This window comes from Bombus vancouverensis, chromosome 3 (genome assembly GCF_051014615.1).
Source record: "Bombus vancouverensis nearcticus chromosome 3, iyBomVanc1_principal, whole genome shotgun sequence".
Taxonomy (NCBI): Eukaryota; Metazoa; Arthropoda; class Insecta; order Hymenoptera; family Apidae; genus Bombus; species Bombus vancouverensis.
Window position 1 is genome coordinate 9479983 of NC_134913.1, and position 19554 is coordinate 9499536.

General features: G+C 36.2%; 1 protein-coding gene across 6 annotated transcripts in view; it reads right to left on the reverse strand.

The window, feature by feature from the left end:
* Nucleotides 1-19554, reverse strand: part of LOC117165699 (phosphatase and actin regulator 2) — a 390523-nt gene that overhangs the window by 228201 nt on the left and 142768 nt on the right. For all 6 annotated transcript variants that reach the window (XM_076628094.1, XM_076628093.1, XM_076628096.1 and 3 more), the window contains 3 exons: nt 18852-19016; nt 18603-18701; nt 16488-16826 (listed from right to left, as the gene is read on the reverse strand). In XM_076628094.1, coding sequence (XP_076484209.1) covers nt 16488-16826; nt 18603-18701; nt 18852-19016 — 603 coding nt within the window. The remainder of the gene's footprint in view (nt 1-16487; nt 16827-18602; nt 18702-18851; nt 19017-19554) is intronic.

Genomic DNA, 19554 nt, shown 5'->3' on the forward strand with positions numbered 1-19554 from the left:
AGGATGGTAAAGACAATTTCAGAGGAAAACAACATTAGTATTACTAAATTAAAATATGCGCAAGTTAAAAATGTTTTGATTATAACATACTTCAAATTATTATTCTTATTCATCTTATAAATCGAGATTTCATCTCGTTTTATACTATATGATTCTATGCAATTTAAAAATTGTTACTAATGATATCTATCCATTTTAATTGTTTAAAAAATTGGCATTGCATTGTACTATTTTTTAAATAAAATGTGATACTTTAAACTTATAATATCCTACATGTTTTTTCTGCTTTACCCTATTTCTTATTTTTAATATTTTTCCAAAAAAAATGTTTAAATTAATACACACAGCTCGTTTCTGTTTAGAATTTTTACATAAATTTACTCTTCATATTTCTACACGAATAAAAACCTAAGAGCACAAAAACTGGTAACAAGAAAAATAAAATAAAGCAAGGAATATTTCGAAGAACCGTAGATATTTAACCAAGATATCAGATAAATAAATAAATAAAAAAATAAGGAGAAGGAAAACCTAAGTTCACGATGTCAGTGACGCGATCCCCTCATCTTTCATTCAGAGTTCCCCATCTGTAGTCTGACGAGTACTTTCTCTGGCTGTAGCTGGAAAAATATTTACGCCAGCGATGGCTGCCAGACCCGAGATTTTTAATTCATTCGCGACGGACACTCGTGCGGCTCGCACGAACGGTGTCGAGAGGAATGCTGATACTTCAGTGGAAAGCCTACAGAGGTATACTTTGCTTACGTTAATTCCATTTGCACTCGGGATACGTTGTATGAAGGAACGTAGCGAATGGGATGTTGCTACGATCGCGATAACGAAGGAAACAGAAATGCAGAATCCAGTTCTCGATTGGAATCGAAATATTCGAGGGAAGCTGTTTTCAAAACAGAAATAATGGAATATGATAGATAATAATACGATAATTTGTTTAAGAAAGAATTTGTTGATCCTCTTAAGGAAATTTCTCGAAAGAAATTTATTAATGGATTATGTGTTGCACATTTTAGTTGCAAGTTAAGCTTTTCCTTAGTTAGTTACTTTGTGGCTACAGTATATAGCTTTATCATTATGTTTCTAAGTATTATTTCATCGCGTGTTCCTTTTCCCTTGTATTATTCTGTTATTATAATACAGCCTGTTAGTAAAGTTAAAACAAGCTTATCAAAATACATATTGCAATAACTGCATCGTCATTATAACTGAAAAACCAGGAAAAGAAACATAAGAACCGACACGCAACCCGATTCGTCCAGCCATCAATCAAACATTTCCGACAATTACATTTTATGTCCAAAATAAGTTAAATAACTTCATAAGTCAAAGTTAATTGCTTTGGTCTTTCAATAGCACGAGAATACCAATATTAACGAAGCTACTGCGAAGGATGACAGGAAAAGAAGACAGCATACGGTGTTATGAAATATTTTCCATTCAGAATGATTTTCCAAATACGCTGGCAAACGTTGTCAATTTCATTCTGGAACACACTGTACAAACTGGATATTATACAATCGGCCTAAATAACTTTGCAACTGCTAAAAGCCAAAAATTAGGAACGATACAGAAAGGGGTACAAGAATTTTCGTGTAACCATGTCTATCCACGAAACGCTTGTACTTTCCAAGAGACTTTTAAACGACTTCATAAACCAGAACATCGCATTCATCGCGCATGATGGTGTAACCACTGGTTCATGCAAGAGACGAAATGGCGAAACGGTGGGCGGCATGTCCTGTTTCGTGAAATTTCCCGGCCGTGGAGAGCCTTGAAAAGGTTCACGTGCGCCCGGCCATAACCCAGAGAATTACACTCGATTGGCTCGAGAAACGACGAACTCGTAAGCGCGACGAATTTCACGGACTTGCTCCGTTCGCTTCAATTGTTATTTAACACGTTAACTGTCACGCAGTTTTTATAGATTTTGTGTGTCCTGGCAACCGCGATGTATTGAAATAAACTACACGATAATATTTAATTTTTGCGAAATATTATATGTATTGTATTTGCACACCTTCTTCTAACAATGATATCTACGTTCTTCACATTGTTGGACATTTTTTAATCCATGAAATTTATCATACTTTCATTCTACTTTCATTTATCATTCTACAGAATTTAGTAACGTGGTTCACCGATGACTACTGTGGCAGTCAGCGGATTAACATCGTTTTTCCGATTCGGTTATTGCATTTCTACGGAACTCTTTTATCGTCATGGGTATTGTACCAATGGAATCTGAGATACGATTGCGTGCTTCCGATGAAATTCATTCCACGGGTCTGTAAAACGATCGTTACGCCGCCATGGAACCGTGCGTTTGTTCGTTAACGAGAACCCAAATTTTTTTTATTGATTTTTCTATTTCCTCCCTTCCTCCATTTTTTTGGTCGTTTTGTACGAATCGGGAAATGTAACTTGAATAGATTGCGTGAAACATTTTTGACGGATTTCAGACGTCGATCATGGGATACAGGTAATCCTTTGTAATCGAATTTTGGTCTGCTCGTGAGGGACAAATTTACCTACAGATGAATGTGGATTCTTATACAGATGGCGGTTATAAATGGAATGTTTAGTAGCGTGTAATACTATTATAGAAGAACCTATAATAGTATAGAAATATGAGAGAAATAAAATTCTTGAATTATTCGTTACAAACCTAATAGTGGTTAATAGAATATACTTTTAGAAAAGTAGATATCTGTTTCTGATTTAATTCCTTCTTTCTACGTATTCTGGTAACTTTCTTTCCAACATAAAGAAATTTTTGCTAACTATTCACATAAGAAGACACGTATATCATTTGGCATTTCAAATTTTAATCGAATTATATGAATCTCGTAAGAGATACTTCTTCTCAATTCATTTAAATAATTCTTACGATTTAATTATCCCTGTTCCAAAATATGTGCAAATTAAAAATTCATAAACGCATTTGCTCGCAGTACTCGAATCGAACTTCGTAACTAATTCTTCGAAATTTGAACATTACTTGAAAACATATTTTAATCCACAAAATCTGTCTACCACCTTCAATAAAATTACTTTCTCCCGATTTTCATTTTCCGGTAAATAACATCAGTCTTCTTATTCCATACAAGTTTTCCAGCAATATACAGAAGTCTGTCCATTATATCTCCATTCATATAAGCCAACTGCTGAAGGTAGAAAAGGGATTTTCCGAAAGCTATCCAGAAAGCCCGCTAAAAATCTGCATTGAATGACATTTCCAGAGAATCCCCTATTCAAGCGATATTACTTCAGAGGCCGGGCGAGTCGCGTTCATTCGAGACCACTCGTTATCTTCAAATCTGATTATCTTCATAAATCATGAAAAACCGCTCTTCGCCGTGGATTCACGATAATTTTATCAAATTTCTTGGAGAAGGTGAGGCGTGGCCCGTGCTCCATGGAGCTGCTAGTCACCGTAAAAAACACGTTTTATAAGCGTTCCCTGAAATATCGCCAACTGTAGCCGACACGGAGACCCGCGATAAAACGTGGAAATCCAATGGGAGTCGCAGTGTTCCCACGGGACGCCGAACTTCGGCGGATAACCGCGCGCTGTTGGAGCCTTGGAATCGATTCCATTTTGGTCACCTACAAACGCTTTTCTGCAGCAACGAGTAACACGGCTCGGGTCCAGCAGGTCGTAATTCGACGAATTTCAACCAGGAAAGTCGACAATCGCAGGCCGGCTACGTGCTTGTTAGTTTTGTCGAGTAATCGGTAACGGCGATCTCGACTTTCGTCGAGAAAATCGTGAAATAAGAGCGATTAAAATCAGGTTTGAGGATTTCAGATGAAAGCGACAATTAAGACTAAGGATTTGCATTACGGGTTAGGTGATTTCTAGTATGTAATTATGAATGAGTTGCGGCTTTTCTTGCATTCATGAGAAATTTTACGCTTTCAGGTGTGTTATTCGATCGGTTATTAATGTTAGTAGGAATACGTTTTGTCATAACAGAACTTGAGCTTTGCAGGTTTGGACTGTGAGACGAGGGGACTTGCGATGTTTACTTGTCATGTAGCATACTGGCCACAAATTTTCACGTGTGTGTAATGATATAAAGTTAACAGACATGTTACACATTCTTTTCAAAGAGATGTGGAGTAAGTCGAAACACTACCCTGAATAATTTAGAAACAAATGAACGTAAAGTCGAAAAACGCTTTTCCAGCCCCGCATTTTTTTTTATCGGTACTTAATAAATAATTCTTTTGTACTATTTTTACTACTTACCTTATACTACTTACTTTTAAAACTTTATGTATTTAATAAATAATTCTTTTGTAATTTTTCACATGTTTTCGCTTTTTCTGATAAACTTGCTCGAGTCGTGTCATTTTTTAGATACACGGGCATACAAAGTTATACGACAAACGTTAATGGATCTTCCATTATAACAGATTAATCGATCTTCGATAGTATCAAAACCATGATTGAACTGATAACCTAGATTTTGTTCGAATGCACTAGAAATTTTATCCGTCAATTTTTCTGATTTCCTTTTTTCGTTCTAACTCGAAAATTCAAGATAAAAATCGCGCGACCCGTGAACAATGATATCCAGAGATATCCACTCTAGAGTGAAGAGCTTCTGTAACCTGAATCGCGAGACAACAAATCGATGTTGTTGCGTTACTTATGGTTTGAAATTTGTTCCATTGTTTTAGTAGAATCGTTACTCGGTGCTCGAGGAGGAAACTAGAATTTATCGCAGTTCTTAAAGAAAAATATAAAAGAATTTATAGAGAATTTTAACTCTTGACAGTAAGTTTAAAATTCCTACAATATTCGTAATTAATTCTAACAATCTAATGTTTAATATTAAAATGCGAATAATTGCTGAGGATTTACATAATATTAACCATAATTCACTATACGACTAGCAAGGTAGAACGGAATTTTTCCTCGATTTTAATTGCATTTCTCTGTAACTAATGACTTCTCAATGAAACAAGTTTACCCATTAGCAACAGTGAGAGTTTATGTAAATTAATTTTCTTTTCTTAATGGATATAATGGCCTACTACTTTCCAATGCTGAAACACAAACTTCCTTACGTCTATTATCAAATAACCAATGAAACATAATATAAAATTAAGATGATATAACATAAATGTTTTATAATACTCACTAAGCGCAGGACCCTATTTTATAAAAAATAGCACTAAGCTGACCTACATTACTACAATTTTCGACTCTAGAATTTTACGTTAAATTATTTTCTTAAATATTACAAACCTTTTTCATTGTTGAAAGAAGCGTAAAATTGAGTCGCAGATTCTAAAGAATCTGTAAAAAGCATTAAGGATAAATCAAACGCAGAAAATTCAAAATCTACCAGATTTCAGTTAAACCTCTGCTAGCGCCATTTCCTGTGGCGAAATTCAACGTTTTCGCGTCTGATGTACTCGACAAGATGTACGACACGAGCGATCAGAAGGACAATGTCCCAGCGTACCATCAGAAATGACAATCTAGCGCGTTCACTGGCCACGTTAACGTCTCGTCCCACGAAATTTCTCCATTAAAATGAATGCGCAAAATCCCCAGTACAATGCTTGTGTATACGAAATGCCGTGGGGAACTTCATGGAAGCCAAGTTCACGGGGAAACCCCGCAAAATCTGGTCAAATTTGCTAGCCAGGGCGACAGAAAGGGATAATAATACGGTGTACCCGTAATCTCTCTAAATGTTGCTATGTTGCATTCATTAATTCTCGGATTTGAGGCGAACGTTGTTTATCTTCGTAAATAGATTAGTTTGTTCTTCCCTTGGATATTGGAGTTTGGCATACAGAAGAGGAAGAATTACTTTAATTTAGATTTGATAACTCGTGATATTGAATGAGTGTTGTTGTGTAAGTTTTAGTTTCTGTGAAGGAAGTCTCTTTAGAATTGCAGTTATTTTGTTATCTATTTTTTAGTTAATTATATGTGGCGATAATGGCACAAAGGAAAAAATATTTATGGGCATAAATCCTTTGGAAAGATTTTTCAAACGATATAATTAGATCATTCAGACGCCACATTGATCGATATAAATCATATGAATTGGAGAAATACAGAGAAACAATAATGTTACAGATTTTCAAATTATCTTTTTGTTTTTTATTAGGTACTAGAGCTAAACATTTTTCGTGCACAGTGTGCTAGAACATAAACTCGGACAATCTTTGTAAATATGCGCTTTATGCGTGTGAGATATTCTTCTTCTCTTGTAAAAATAAAACGTAATAAACGACTACTATTAAAAATTAAATTTAGGTTGCACGAGTTAAAAGATAATATGTTTTACGTTTAAACTAGCTATAAACGAATGGGAAAAAGCAACAATATCTCGTAAAAGATAATTATGTAGTAACACACATTTTAGAACCCAATAACAAGTACGTTAAATTACCTAACTACTTATGAACCAAATTGCATAATACATTTTTCATATTCTTTAAAATAAGAATTTGTATATTAAAAATCTCGTATGGAAAATTTAAAAAATTTTGCATCTCCTTCGCCTTAAAAAAATATTTTAAAGTAAAATAGTAAAATAAAATAAAATCTTAATCGTAGAAAATTAAACGACCTTGAAGGAATATTAATAGTAAACCTAACAATTGTCCAGAGAAAGTGAACTCACATAGTGCCTCTCACTATTAATTTATCAAATTATTCATATGCTCCGGGACTTGCTAGGAGAAATATACGTCTCTGAACGTCTGGCAAACACGATATATATATTTTATCAACCAGCGTTGCTCTATCGATTCAGTCGTTGCAACGAGCACCGTATGCTGAAAACTAAACTGAAAAATATTTCACTACGCTTGGTAGTTTTAAGATAGTTTTATGTGCCTGGCTCGGTAATTGATATCGTGCCTGCTAACATTGAAACAGGTGGCTAGCAGGAGAATTGAGGCAACTTTTGCATTTAGCTGTTGGTCTCGCGGACTGAATATCAAAAAGGTAACGTTCTATGTTTCTTCAGTCATAAACTGGGAATTTCTGGATGTCTACCTTTCCCACTTTTATTATACTTATATCAAATTATTCTTATATTATTAAACTAATATTTCTAGTGCCACATGTTCTATAATAACAAATATAATAAGAATATACGACTAATATAAGAATAATATAAGAAATGAATGTAATATAGTTTTATTTTATATAGTTATTATTTAATATAATTATAGTTAACTTAGCTTTTTATTTAGGATATACCCATTAGCTTTTAAATTTTCATTCTATTTCACTTAAAATTCATTTACTCGTTAATTTACTGTTCATCCCATTTAAAATTCATTTATTTCCTAATTTACTTTTTATTTCGTTTTCTCTTTAATTACTTCATAATCTTCGCGACGTAATATTTTTCCAAGGTAGGACATCACAGATCGTCTCTATATATTATCTTCTCTAATTAAAAGTGTAATCAACTTCCACTTTCTCTCCGATTTTTCCTGTCACCGCAAAACTTCAATTTCCTCTAAGAAGGGAACATAGACGTAAAATACCACAAAAACCAAACTTCCAACTTTCCCATAACAATCACGCGAACTGCCTCCGCACGTATCAAAAATCCGCGTCATTTCTCGAAACTACATCAACAGCCAACGCTACCGTAGCGACGTAAAATATCAGCTCTGTGAAATTACTCTCGTTCATCATCGCTACTTTTGAGACAGCTGCAAGCAACCCAAAGAGGGTTGAACAACTCCTTGCAACAACAAAGTCTAAATGAAAAGCAAAAAACGCCATCAGTGTATTGACAAATACAACGCTTGTAAGCGCGCGAAATTCAAGAGATCGTACAGTCGAGTTCAATTAAACAGGGGTGAATTCATCGATGCACTACGAAGGGTCGGTTCTTTCAGGTAATTATTTAAATTATTCATTGAAATGAAAATCCAGACGAAAAGTCCACCCGAATCCCTTCAAGTGGATTTGTCTCTGTTAATTTGTACTTTCATAGCCGTACAAGTTTTTAATTGAGAGATTCAGCTAACAAGTTTAAGCGTTGATGTCGTTCTTGGGAAGATTACAAGAAGATCGCGGATATTTATGCAAATTCATATTCTTATGCGCACGAGTATAACAATAGAACCTAGTTAGAGATTTGTTCTAATTACCAAATATTGTTACAGCTACTATACTTCGGATATTTCATATACTTTTGAATATTAGTTTCGATATTTCCCATAAATGCATAAAAATGCATCGATGGAAAGATACATCGATTTTTTTTGCGCAACGAACTGTGAGTTTTGAGATTTTTAAAAATATTTAGTGTCGTTTCTACTTTACAATACTTTACTACAATACTTTCCAGGTTTTTTAAAATGTCAAATACCATTCGTAGTAACATTTTGATCTTACTATAGGGTGTACATTACAAGTAATAATTTTTGCAAAATAAGTAACAAAGTGATTCGTGGTGCACGAAAGAGATCTCTTTATCTGGCTGAGTTACGCATTCAAAATTATTCACTGCAAAGTATCGGGATATACGTGTATGTAGAGTCATGGGTTCGATCGTGCTCGTGCGACCGATCAAACGAAAATTCCTCTCGGATCCCCCACTTCGGTTTAAATTTCGCCGCTAGTTCGACGTCGACGACGACGACGACGATGCCCGTAAGGTTTCACTACAGGCCTGCGTCAATATCGACCCGGCTTCTCTCTCGTCATGCACCCTTTCCTCCTCCACCCTCCTATGCGAGGAGGCCCCGTTGCACGTACGCGCGAGAGAAAACAACGAGTGCCGCCGCGCTGAAATATGCACGTCGGCGACTAGCCCGAGAGCGCGGTACGCATGCTCTTTTGTTACATTGTTACATATTTCGGATAGCGTTTTTATCGTTGTTCCGGAAAAATATGTTTTGACGTGGATTAAGAATGGCGGCAGTGGTGAAGAGATCTTGAATTTTCTGGTTAATTGAAGTGGTTGAAACGATGTTTGAAGATTGTTAAGAATTGTTAAGGATCCATTTGAATTGTGAGGCTTCGGGGGATGGATTATATCTGAAGTGTTTTTTTATCGAATTCTGAGGAATGATGGTTTGAATGTTAAATTCACGAGAGCTGGATTCACGAGAGACGAGGAGGAATACAAATTGGAATGGTGGTTCTTAAATATCTCACTGCGTTATAAAAGAATGAGAATGAATGTTTGATTTAGGAAATAATTATTTAAAGCTATTGCATTTTTTATGTGAAGCGGTGTATTGTATTGAACGCCGAGAAATGGTAGTTTGAGTATTGGATTTTGTAAGCATAGAAGGAATAATATACGAGGTGGAATTATTAATTTAAAGACAATGAATTTATGAGCCGTAAATTTTGTCTGTAATAGAGATATTTTCATTAATGCACTAAACGTATTAATTAAATCTTTATATCAGATTTATTTTATCTTTATTAGAGTGTTATATTTACTTTTTTATTATTTATTACTCATCATATGATATTTCTATTACCTATACAAATAATGTATTTTGATTTCACTTTATAAAAAATTGCTCCATGCTACTTCAAAATGTGTCATTATATCTTATATCAAAAAGGAAATTAAAGATCCTCTTAAGGCGATATATGTGTAGATCAATATGAAAATATATGGAAATATGAAATATGACACATGATAAATTTATGATTGTAAAACTTCAATTCATTATAGTCTGCATGACTGATTTATAGATGTGTGGATTAAAGACTGAAACTCGGGGAACGAGAGCAAACTATAAGTAGAAGTGGGACATGTATGGTCAGACACGCTTTAGTAGCACCTTATACGAGCTTATTGTTAAAACCTTATATAAATTATTGTATTTATGTTACGTCGAGAATGTGTAATATAAAAACATTTCCTATATTACACAAAGAATTTTTGCTGAATATTGTTTTTTTATATTAACAAAACATCTAATCAAATTTGATTATGTTCAAGTAATTTACAGACCTGCTCGGATATGATTAGCAAGAGACACATATAAGAAATCAGTGAGTAAATTTCATATTACAATTAACTACTTTTGTGTTTGTTTCTCAGCTGACGTTTGATTTACATTTCTTCTTTTCGTCACGAAAATTTACAAATGTTACACGATAACACAATATTGTTAAATGTACTAAATACAATTTTCAATTTAATATCCACGCGATGTACGTGCATGATATTTACAAATAAGTATATATTCAAAACCAAAAATAAAAGAAAATACCATTAATTTGAACGATAAACAACAGAAAATCAGGGAAACTGGTATCATTCACAGAGCTTCGATGAAAATTACATCAATACAAGTTTCTCCATATTTGTCTTCCAATTCCACGCTCTAATGAGTTTGCCATTCACATTTCCCCCGAGAACGTTAGTTAAAAAGAAAACAAGGACAAAACCTTGGCCAAAGAAGGGAGATGCAAACAAACGAGGATAATCTTTCGTAAAAATATTACTCCTCTGAACGTTCTTTTAAACATCGATAAACTTCAACGAACCTCTAATTAAATCTGGAAAATAATTCTTACATAATTTTGCATGGAGCAATTCGTGGATTTTCAATTGGAATACGGTGAGGCAGTGACTGAATAGCCTAATTAGAAGATTCGCATAATTTCCCCGACGAAATCTGCATAACTATCCCCCAACTACCGAAATCTCCCTCGTGATCTTCCCTCAGATAACACAAACACTCAATTGCATGGAATAACAAACGTCTTCTTCAAACAGCCATCCCGAACGACGCAATAAACGTCCCATCCTTTAACGTTCAGCGGTTAGCAAAGTGTCACCCCATTCCTCTGTCTCCACCCTCCGCTGGATTCGAACGATCTCCTTAACCCGGAGACCCACCAACAACAATGCCTACATCGGGTCTCGTTAATGGTGACCCTGATACTCCCTATAGCCAAATTCTCCCTTATACCAACGATTCATCACCAGAAAGGTCTACAAGGATAGGGGTGGTAACGCGAACAGTTTTCGACTTCAGCAGAGTTCTTTTGCAGTCCTTTGAAGTGATGTTATGACGCTTCTCGTGCTCCTTTTCATTTGTCACCGCGTGATGCTCTCGCTGTTGGAATTCAGTTTGGGACCTTGGGGGAGGATGGTTGGGTTTAAGGTAATTTGTTAGATAGACTGGCGGAGAAAGGTGAGTTACTAGGTTTTCTATGCTGTCCGTGAATTTGATGTTGTCGCGCGGTTAAAAGATTGAGGTAACGTAGTGAGAACAAGGTGGAGTAAGATAATTGCAAGAAGGAGAATGAAAGGTAATTGCGAATGAGCAGTAGCTCTATGGTGAAGTTGATTGAGATCGTAATAGGTTTTTGTTGACTTGCAGGAATATTTTTAATGAAGGAACCATTCCATTTTTAATAGTTCCTGGAACCTTCACACGTGCCAAGTTATATTAAATTAATACGATTCTTGATAAATCAAATAAAACGTAAATAATAATAGGATTTGGTATTGTTACATGGTTGAGAGATTGATAAGCATTGAACCTGACGTAATCAACGATGACCGTAATCATGTTAAAATATATGATATAAACATAAACTCACTTTCCCAAGGAATAAAAGTTACCAAAACCGCGACCTGCTGAAAACCACCCCTCGCTTCCCGCTAACGACAACTCGATCTTCAAAATTTTAAGATCTCATCATCGAAACTTAGAAAGGCGCAGTTATCTAACAAGATCGCGTCTTCATCTCATTTTTCGATACTTTTGGACTACACGGTCTCCTGAAATGCACGAAAGAGCTGAAGAACCGAAGAATAAAAATAAATAGGAAGGATATCCAAAAGGAAGAAGAAAGAGAGAGAGAGAGAGAGAGAAGAAACGGCTGGTAGGCTCTTCAGTTCGTAATGTACGCAGAGAAGCGTATCGATCGTCGTTGCCTCCCATGGTTCTTGCCACGAGACAGACAAAGAGCTACGCTAACCCAGCCTCCACAGTCTGCACGACGTTTTATCCTCTGTTTGCACCCTTTTCCATCCTACAGCTTCCATCACTGCCGCTTAATTCATCCCACCCTCCACTTCTCTTCCACCTAACCGTCTCTCTACCCTCGAGGTTTCTTCGTCTTTTCCGTGTTTAGCTAGGTAGCTGATCCAAGGGTCTACCTGAAATATTTCTATGGCATCGGATCGATGGAGCAGTGACGAGATCCGACGAATTTTGGCAGTCTATCGGGGTACAGGATGTAATTTCCCCTTGGTACTTAGGATAATTGGAAGAACATTTTGGCTCTGGCTTTTGTTTGTTGTTTAAGAAGAGGTTGATTTAATACGGGATGTTTTATTTTGACAGAATTATATATTTGGGTTGATTGTGATTTTGGACGATGTTGTTTAATAGGAAGATTTTTATTAAGGTGAGGGAATTTCTAAATTTCGACTGCAGCTTCAAAAGACTCATTCAATTTTTTACTCCTAATAACTTTTTTTAGTCCGCAGAATTTTTAAACTTTGATCTCACTGTAACTTTGGGAGATGACTGGTATGAAAACTTTCACTCATGCCGATTTTCTTGAATTTTAGCTTGATTGTTGTTTCAGAGAAAGCTAATGAATATATGAAAGTTGCTGTTCAAGTGGAACAATTCTTTAGCTTTGTTAGCTTAATCATAAAACCGCCAAAGAGCGTAGTTTGTTTCGTATTTGGAAAGAGAAGCTTACTCCCTAGACACGAGATTTAGTTCATACGCTAGCGTTCATCAAAGTAACCACAAAAACTAAAAAAGAAATCTGAAGCTAGTGGCGTACAGTTCTCAAAGAGAAGATTCTCTTTCCCAGCTTGGCCGCGACATTAACGACTCACCGGAAAGCCAGTGAATATTCCTCGCCGGAAGCAGCTGCTACAGGAAGTGTATTATTCGCGTGTAACGCGCTTGCGAGTAAATTGTTCCGCGTAGTCCGTGCGCTTAAAAACGCGATTATGCTCAGTATTTTGTCATTCTGCATGCAAATTCGACTCTTGTTACGGGTCAATATCATTGAGAATCATACTGATCGTGTACGATCAAAGTTCAATACTCTTTTATTGGTTCGGTGCATATTATGAAATTAAATTGTAACTGCGCATAAAAGTTACATACATTTAATCAAAATAATTTTCACATATTTTTTCCCCTCATCAGTAATGTATAATATTTTAAATTTATGATTTCATCGCTGAAAATCTGAGCGCGATTCTTGTTGAAATTTTGTTTACACTAAATCTTGAACGCGGAGTGAATTTCGCGCTAACAGTGATCGTAACTCAGAATGTTATTTCAAGAGTAAATGTAAATTTATCGAACTGCATAACAACATTATAATATTTTTGTATAAGTTAGACATCCCCTTATATCAACTTGGCATTCTAACGTGATGTTCTTACACAGTTATACAATTCAAAGCATTCAGATTCGTTTTCCCTAAAATCATGATTTCTAAATTATGTCATTGTTACAGCAACCGAGCGAACATGTATTGTCAATAACAATGGCCGTGTGAAGTTTCAAAAAGATTAAAACGAATCGTCAATATTATTGATCGCGTGCTCCTTTTGTCGTTTAGATTTCACAGCCAGAGCATATTTGAAGGCGCTTCTTTAAACAAACAGCGAGATGGAGGCGTCGAGTTATACCGGTGAAACGCGTCAAGTAAATTCACGAATCGCAACAGGTTGCTAACCGACAAAAGGACTCGCGAGACATGCCACGAAATCTCAAGAAATCTTGAAAAGAGGTTGGAAAATTGGGGTTTGAGAATCGAATCGTCTGGATGATATTGCGTTACCAGTTCGCATGATAAATGTGCTTTTACGGTTTCCCTTTAAACCGCGGCAGAAACACGATAGGTTTGTTTGGCCGATGGTCAGATATGGAGCACGAAAAAGGGGTGAAAGATCGGGGATTGTTCCTTGAGCCCGGCAGATTTGTGAACTCGATACGACGCAAAGGGATCAGATGTCGTTCGTGGAAAGATTTCGATTCTGTCGTGGGGTGGATTGTAAAATACGGTTTTTGGAGTTTTCCAGAATGATGGACGTTCGTTCCCATCTTTGTCTTCATATACAGTGGCTATAAAAAGTATTTCTTTCTCTTATCCTTGTTTTCAAATGAAGCATTTTTTTATAGTAGTTCTACATTTCACTTTTACAGTATCAACTTTTTGTAGTCGTACGGAGGTATTACTAAATAATACAAAATTTAATATACTACTTGAACTTAATTAATTAGTATATAAATGCTATGATAAATACAATGGTGCACAAATACTTTTAATTAAAATACTATTAATTAAAAATTTTAAATATGTCTGCGGTTGTACCGACACCGACTCTTCTGCTGATTTTATCATTAAAGCCAAACTAATGCCACAGACTTTAACGAAGAAAATGTTTTGAAGTAGTAAAATTGAAAACTAGTTTGTCTTTAATACGTTTCCATAATATATATATATATATGTAATCACTAATCACCAAAGAGAATTGTGCAACCTAATAATCTTGCATCCTCGTGAAGGATGGACACGTCTGACATCTGGTATTAATTGAACAGGCATGATTAAACGTTGTCAAAGTTATTATTATTGCGCGACTCAGTTGGACGAGACGGAGATTCCATGAGATATTTAAGCGATCGTCATGCAGCACGACATACCACGATTGTACTTGGTAGCCCATTAATGCCGCCTCTAGCACGTGATTCCTGGTAATTAGGTCAACGCCGTACTCGCGCCATTGTGCGTGTTCGCATTAGATACCATGGGGACGAGGCTATAATTTCCCTGGCCTTTTTTGCAACCACTTCAACTCTCCTACACGTTAAGAAATTTTAATTTCAAGATAAACGTCGATGAGATGACAATTTGCGTTCCACACAGATATTTCACCTCATAATTGAAGAAGACGAGTTAATACGTCGCAGTGATTGCTAATCTCTTATTAAGAAACCTTGTATCTCTTGAAGAGTCGTTTTATTTCTGCTAACGATAAATTATGTCAATATAAACGGGCTAAAATTGTTCTAATGGAAATTGATTTGCTTTTATCAAATTTTAATTTGGTGATTACAGAAGATTTCGGCTAAGAAATGACCCAATTAACAGAAATTGGAACTCTGATCTGATATGATAGAAGATTTATTTTTAGAATGCATCGTAGTATTAAAGAGAGTTTTGTTACGGTAGAATCTTACACTATTATTATGAACCAGGATAGTGAATTATAAATATAAGCTTTTTGATTTCTGAGAATTTTGTTCGTTAAAAAGACGATGAAATCCATTTTCTGGATAGAAAATTCCTAAAATTCTCTAATAATATATCTGACCTACATGTCTGTTTATCACCTGTTGAATTAAACCTAATCTTCTATGTCCTTTTGAATCATACACACCCCTTTAAGCAACAATTTCCCCCTTCAATTCCCAAGCGACTCCTAACCAACCCCAGTGTCTACCACCGCGATCCTAACACACCCAAAATCCCGCAGAAACATCGCCAACCCTAACCTACGGCATAAAATCATTACGAACTTTCTACAGCCAATCAAACCTCTCGTCAAACCAAATATCAAACACCGCTATTCAATATATTTGACCATAAGACCCTTAATCCAGTCGGTAAAGTCAATGGAAACGATATAATCCGCTCGTAAAATCGGTCAGATGTTAAAATTTACATATTTTGAAAATCAAAGTAACTAATTTCAGATATTTTGAGAAGCATAAGTACTTAGGCTTCGAAAGACTTAGGATGTGTTTTCTGACGACTATTTACGTCAAAGTAATCAAATATACCATAGATACCTGAGACTAGTTATATTCTTCTTTAAATGTTTCGTGTTCATCATCTTCATTATATATTATGAATTTCAATCGTATAACTTATAATCAAACTAACGGATTTTCATGCATTTTTATATTACTATGAACATAACTAAAGAAACGGAATCTAAATAGAAATTTATTTCACCTACCAAGTATTATAATAAACACTCTATTTTGGATACTTGACATGTTTTCGCATATTATATAAATTATATGCATTTTTGTAGCATCAAATTTCCCATAAATGCGTAAAAATCCCTAGTCTAATTACAATCGTGGACAAAAATAATTGGACAGCCAAATTAGTTACTGAATAATATATATACCATGTGGAAGGATGTATATATATTTATTTATATATAACATGAAATACATAAGGATACATAATAAATAAAAGTTAAGCATATAACTGTAGTAAGTACCAAATCCATTACACGTCCATTTATTTTTTGTCCACGGCTACGTCTAAACGAAGTTCTACCATACGTTCGTATAGCTGAATTCCAATCTATACATCCCATACATCTCAATTCCAATTCCCACAAGAAAAGATGCAGCGCACACCTTCCCATCCTATATATCTCCATGAAATTCGAATATTTCGCGTTCGGATCATATCGATATTTGCATCTTACCTTGCGTGCTGCCGTTGGGCTGACCTGGCTGTGGTATCCCTGGATAAAGGGGCGAGGGATGCGGCGAGGGTTGATTGCTGGGCGGTCCTGTAGAATGCGGATTGGCAGTCGTAGGGGTCGGCGTGGCCGATGCTACTTGCTGGGATTGTTGGGATTGCTGCACGGTACCGGCTGACGTGGGTGTTGCTGCAGGGGTGCCACCACCACCAACGCCACCGGTACCAATACCCCCAGCGGCTGGTTGCTGCTGTTGCGGCTGTTGTTGCTGCTGTTGCTGCTGCTGGGGAGTCTGTTGCGGCGTTGGCGGCTTCTGACCGTCGGGAGAGTCGCCGGCCGTTTCTGGAAACGAGCAACGAGAACGATTAGCAGGAAATATTAATGAACACGGCGGCGTGTCTGAAACAGTCTGTACGCACGTTTCTGCTGGTTTAAGCGAATGGTTTTCGGGCAATGGTTCGTACTGGGAATGGATGGTTTCTGACGATGCGATTTGAAGAGGAGGATTGAAATCGATGGCGAGCGTGTTCAATTATTTCGGTGTACTATCGTTTGGAGCTATTTCGGCCTGCAACCGTTTGGAAGTGTTTTGCCGTTTACTTTTGACAATGTGATGAAGAGATCGATTGGCTCCAACAAGAGCGAAGTTTTCAGAGTTGAAAGAGGAATTTCGGATGTTTGTCACATTGATGTGTGTTTAGGCTTGATGGATGTATGTTTTATAAACATAAAACCAGTTTAAGTTAGTACAGTGAAAAGGAAAGGATAATATAGAGGTAATTTAGTACGGTACAGGAAACGACAAAAAACACGACAAAATCGAAATTGATACGTGGAATGTATGTAATAAACTTAAATTTCTGACAGAAGCTTGTCTTATCATTTTTGTCGGTAAGAAGGTCCGTATCATTATCGTCTCACGATAAAATAATCGTTCCACTTTGAAACTCATCTCTGATCTTTCATGAATTTTAAAAGATGGATCCGAAAATTTGGTCTATCAGAAAATCTAAAGGCAATTACTTCTTTTATCCTCAGTATCGATTCGGGCACACCATACAATAAACGTTACGTATTTGCGCTATTAAAAAATATATGAACAGAGAGAAGAAATATATGAAGACAATCTGCAGAAAATATGAAACAATCACGATAGCTATCCAAAATTGGCCACGTTTCTATAAAACGAAGGTAGACGCATCACGTGTCCGACGGTTCCGGAAATTGAGCCCATGTCTGGGTGATAACAAGCGCGGAACCTAATTACGTTCTTTAGCGTTTCGTCTTGCCGTTCGCGTCTCGTTCCCACCCGCAAATCATGGGCCCTTATTTCCTGATTAGCCGGAGGCTGGACAATTTCCACGGGACAGACGGTCCTGTACTCGTACATTCCTGAATTTGTCCACGACGAATAAAACTCCATCCCACAGAGATCTCATCCCCCAAAGTGACTCGAAATTTGAAACTTTAGCGATATTCGATGGTTGTTTCGAATTTGATAACATTCGTGCGCGTAGATACTGGTTTTATGATTTCATAGAGTTGGTTTATGGTAGTTCACGATGGTTGAAGTTCGTACAGATAAGAGAAATTGGGGTTGAAGAGAAACTTGAGATAAGTGAACGTAGTCTATGGCTGAGGGGAAACATACATATGTTATTCTGAAAGCTTGGGATGTTAGTACGTTCGTGAACGATGTCTATGGCTGTTAGGTTGATTTACCCGAAATTCAGAGCAAGTTTTAAATAACTGGAGATAATCAGAGATAATTTGATTATAGATATTAGGTCGTTACATATAAAATGTCATTTTGTTTAAAATTTGGAAGTAACAGATGGATATTGATCAATTGTTATGGGGTTGGATGTTGTTCAATTTTTACAAAATAACAATTATCTCTTCAGGGATATTCGTGGGTAGATGGATGTTTAATTTTTGTTTAAATAAAACATGAAGGTATGTGAGTTCGATCACAAAATGGAAATTTGAATTTAAATTGTACCATCGTAAGGAACAATCGCACGAATGAAATATGGGACAGTTCAATTTCCTCTCGAGCATCGACATTTCAAGTTTTCCTATAAAATCTCTGACATACGGTAAAAGCGGAAAGCTCACCATTTTCCGGAAACGACGTGGACCTTATGACGGGCAACAGGATTCCTTTCTGTACCAACTCGTCTCTGCTAGCACGTACAGAGATTTTCCTCTCGAGCGCTGCAATCGTGAAGAACAATCCCTAGTTAATATCCTGGCTTATCGATAAATCGCCACTAGGTCATTTAGTGTATCAAATGATAATCCTTAAATTATTTTTCAGTCTATCATTTCACATTTTTTAATATTTATTATTAAAAATATACTCACACAATGAGGCAGCTTCGAATTTATCCGATTTCTTTTTCCGTTTCCACTTCCACGGTTTAAAGAGTCTACCGAGGGCTGAAAATTTGCTTTTCCTCTCAAGGGGTGGTGTTCTTGCCCCCGAGCCCAAACTGTTCGTCCGTAATGCCGCCCCATTTTGCTTTTTCGCTGTAACAGACAAATATATTTACATATAGAAATTGTTTCCAGTTGCATAATATGTTAGAAGTATTATTAACCCCTTAACCTACGATTTATGTTCGAGAATTTTGGGCCGACTTACGTTTGGCCCGATCATCTATTACGGGCTATGCCCGTAATATTTACGTTCGGCCCGATCATCTACTACGGGCTATGCCCGTAATACTTACGTTTGGCCCGATCATCGTACTACAGGCTATGCCCGTAGTTGTAGGTTAAGGGGTTAATAAACTGCGAATGTTCATTTTAATCTCCTGTAATTGAAGAAACAGAATATAAATAGAGATTTGCTTCATCTACTAGATGTTATTACGAATTTTAACATATTTTTATATGTTGTGTACATTTTTATGCTTTTAAAATCACTATAAATGCATGAACCCGTCGTGTAATTATTAAAAATATATTTTATTAATGAAAAAATGCTAAAGGTAGCTGCATCAGAATCTTATCATAGAAGGATTATGTTACAAAATAACGTAGCGTCTGAAATCAAAACGATTGT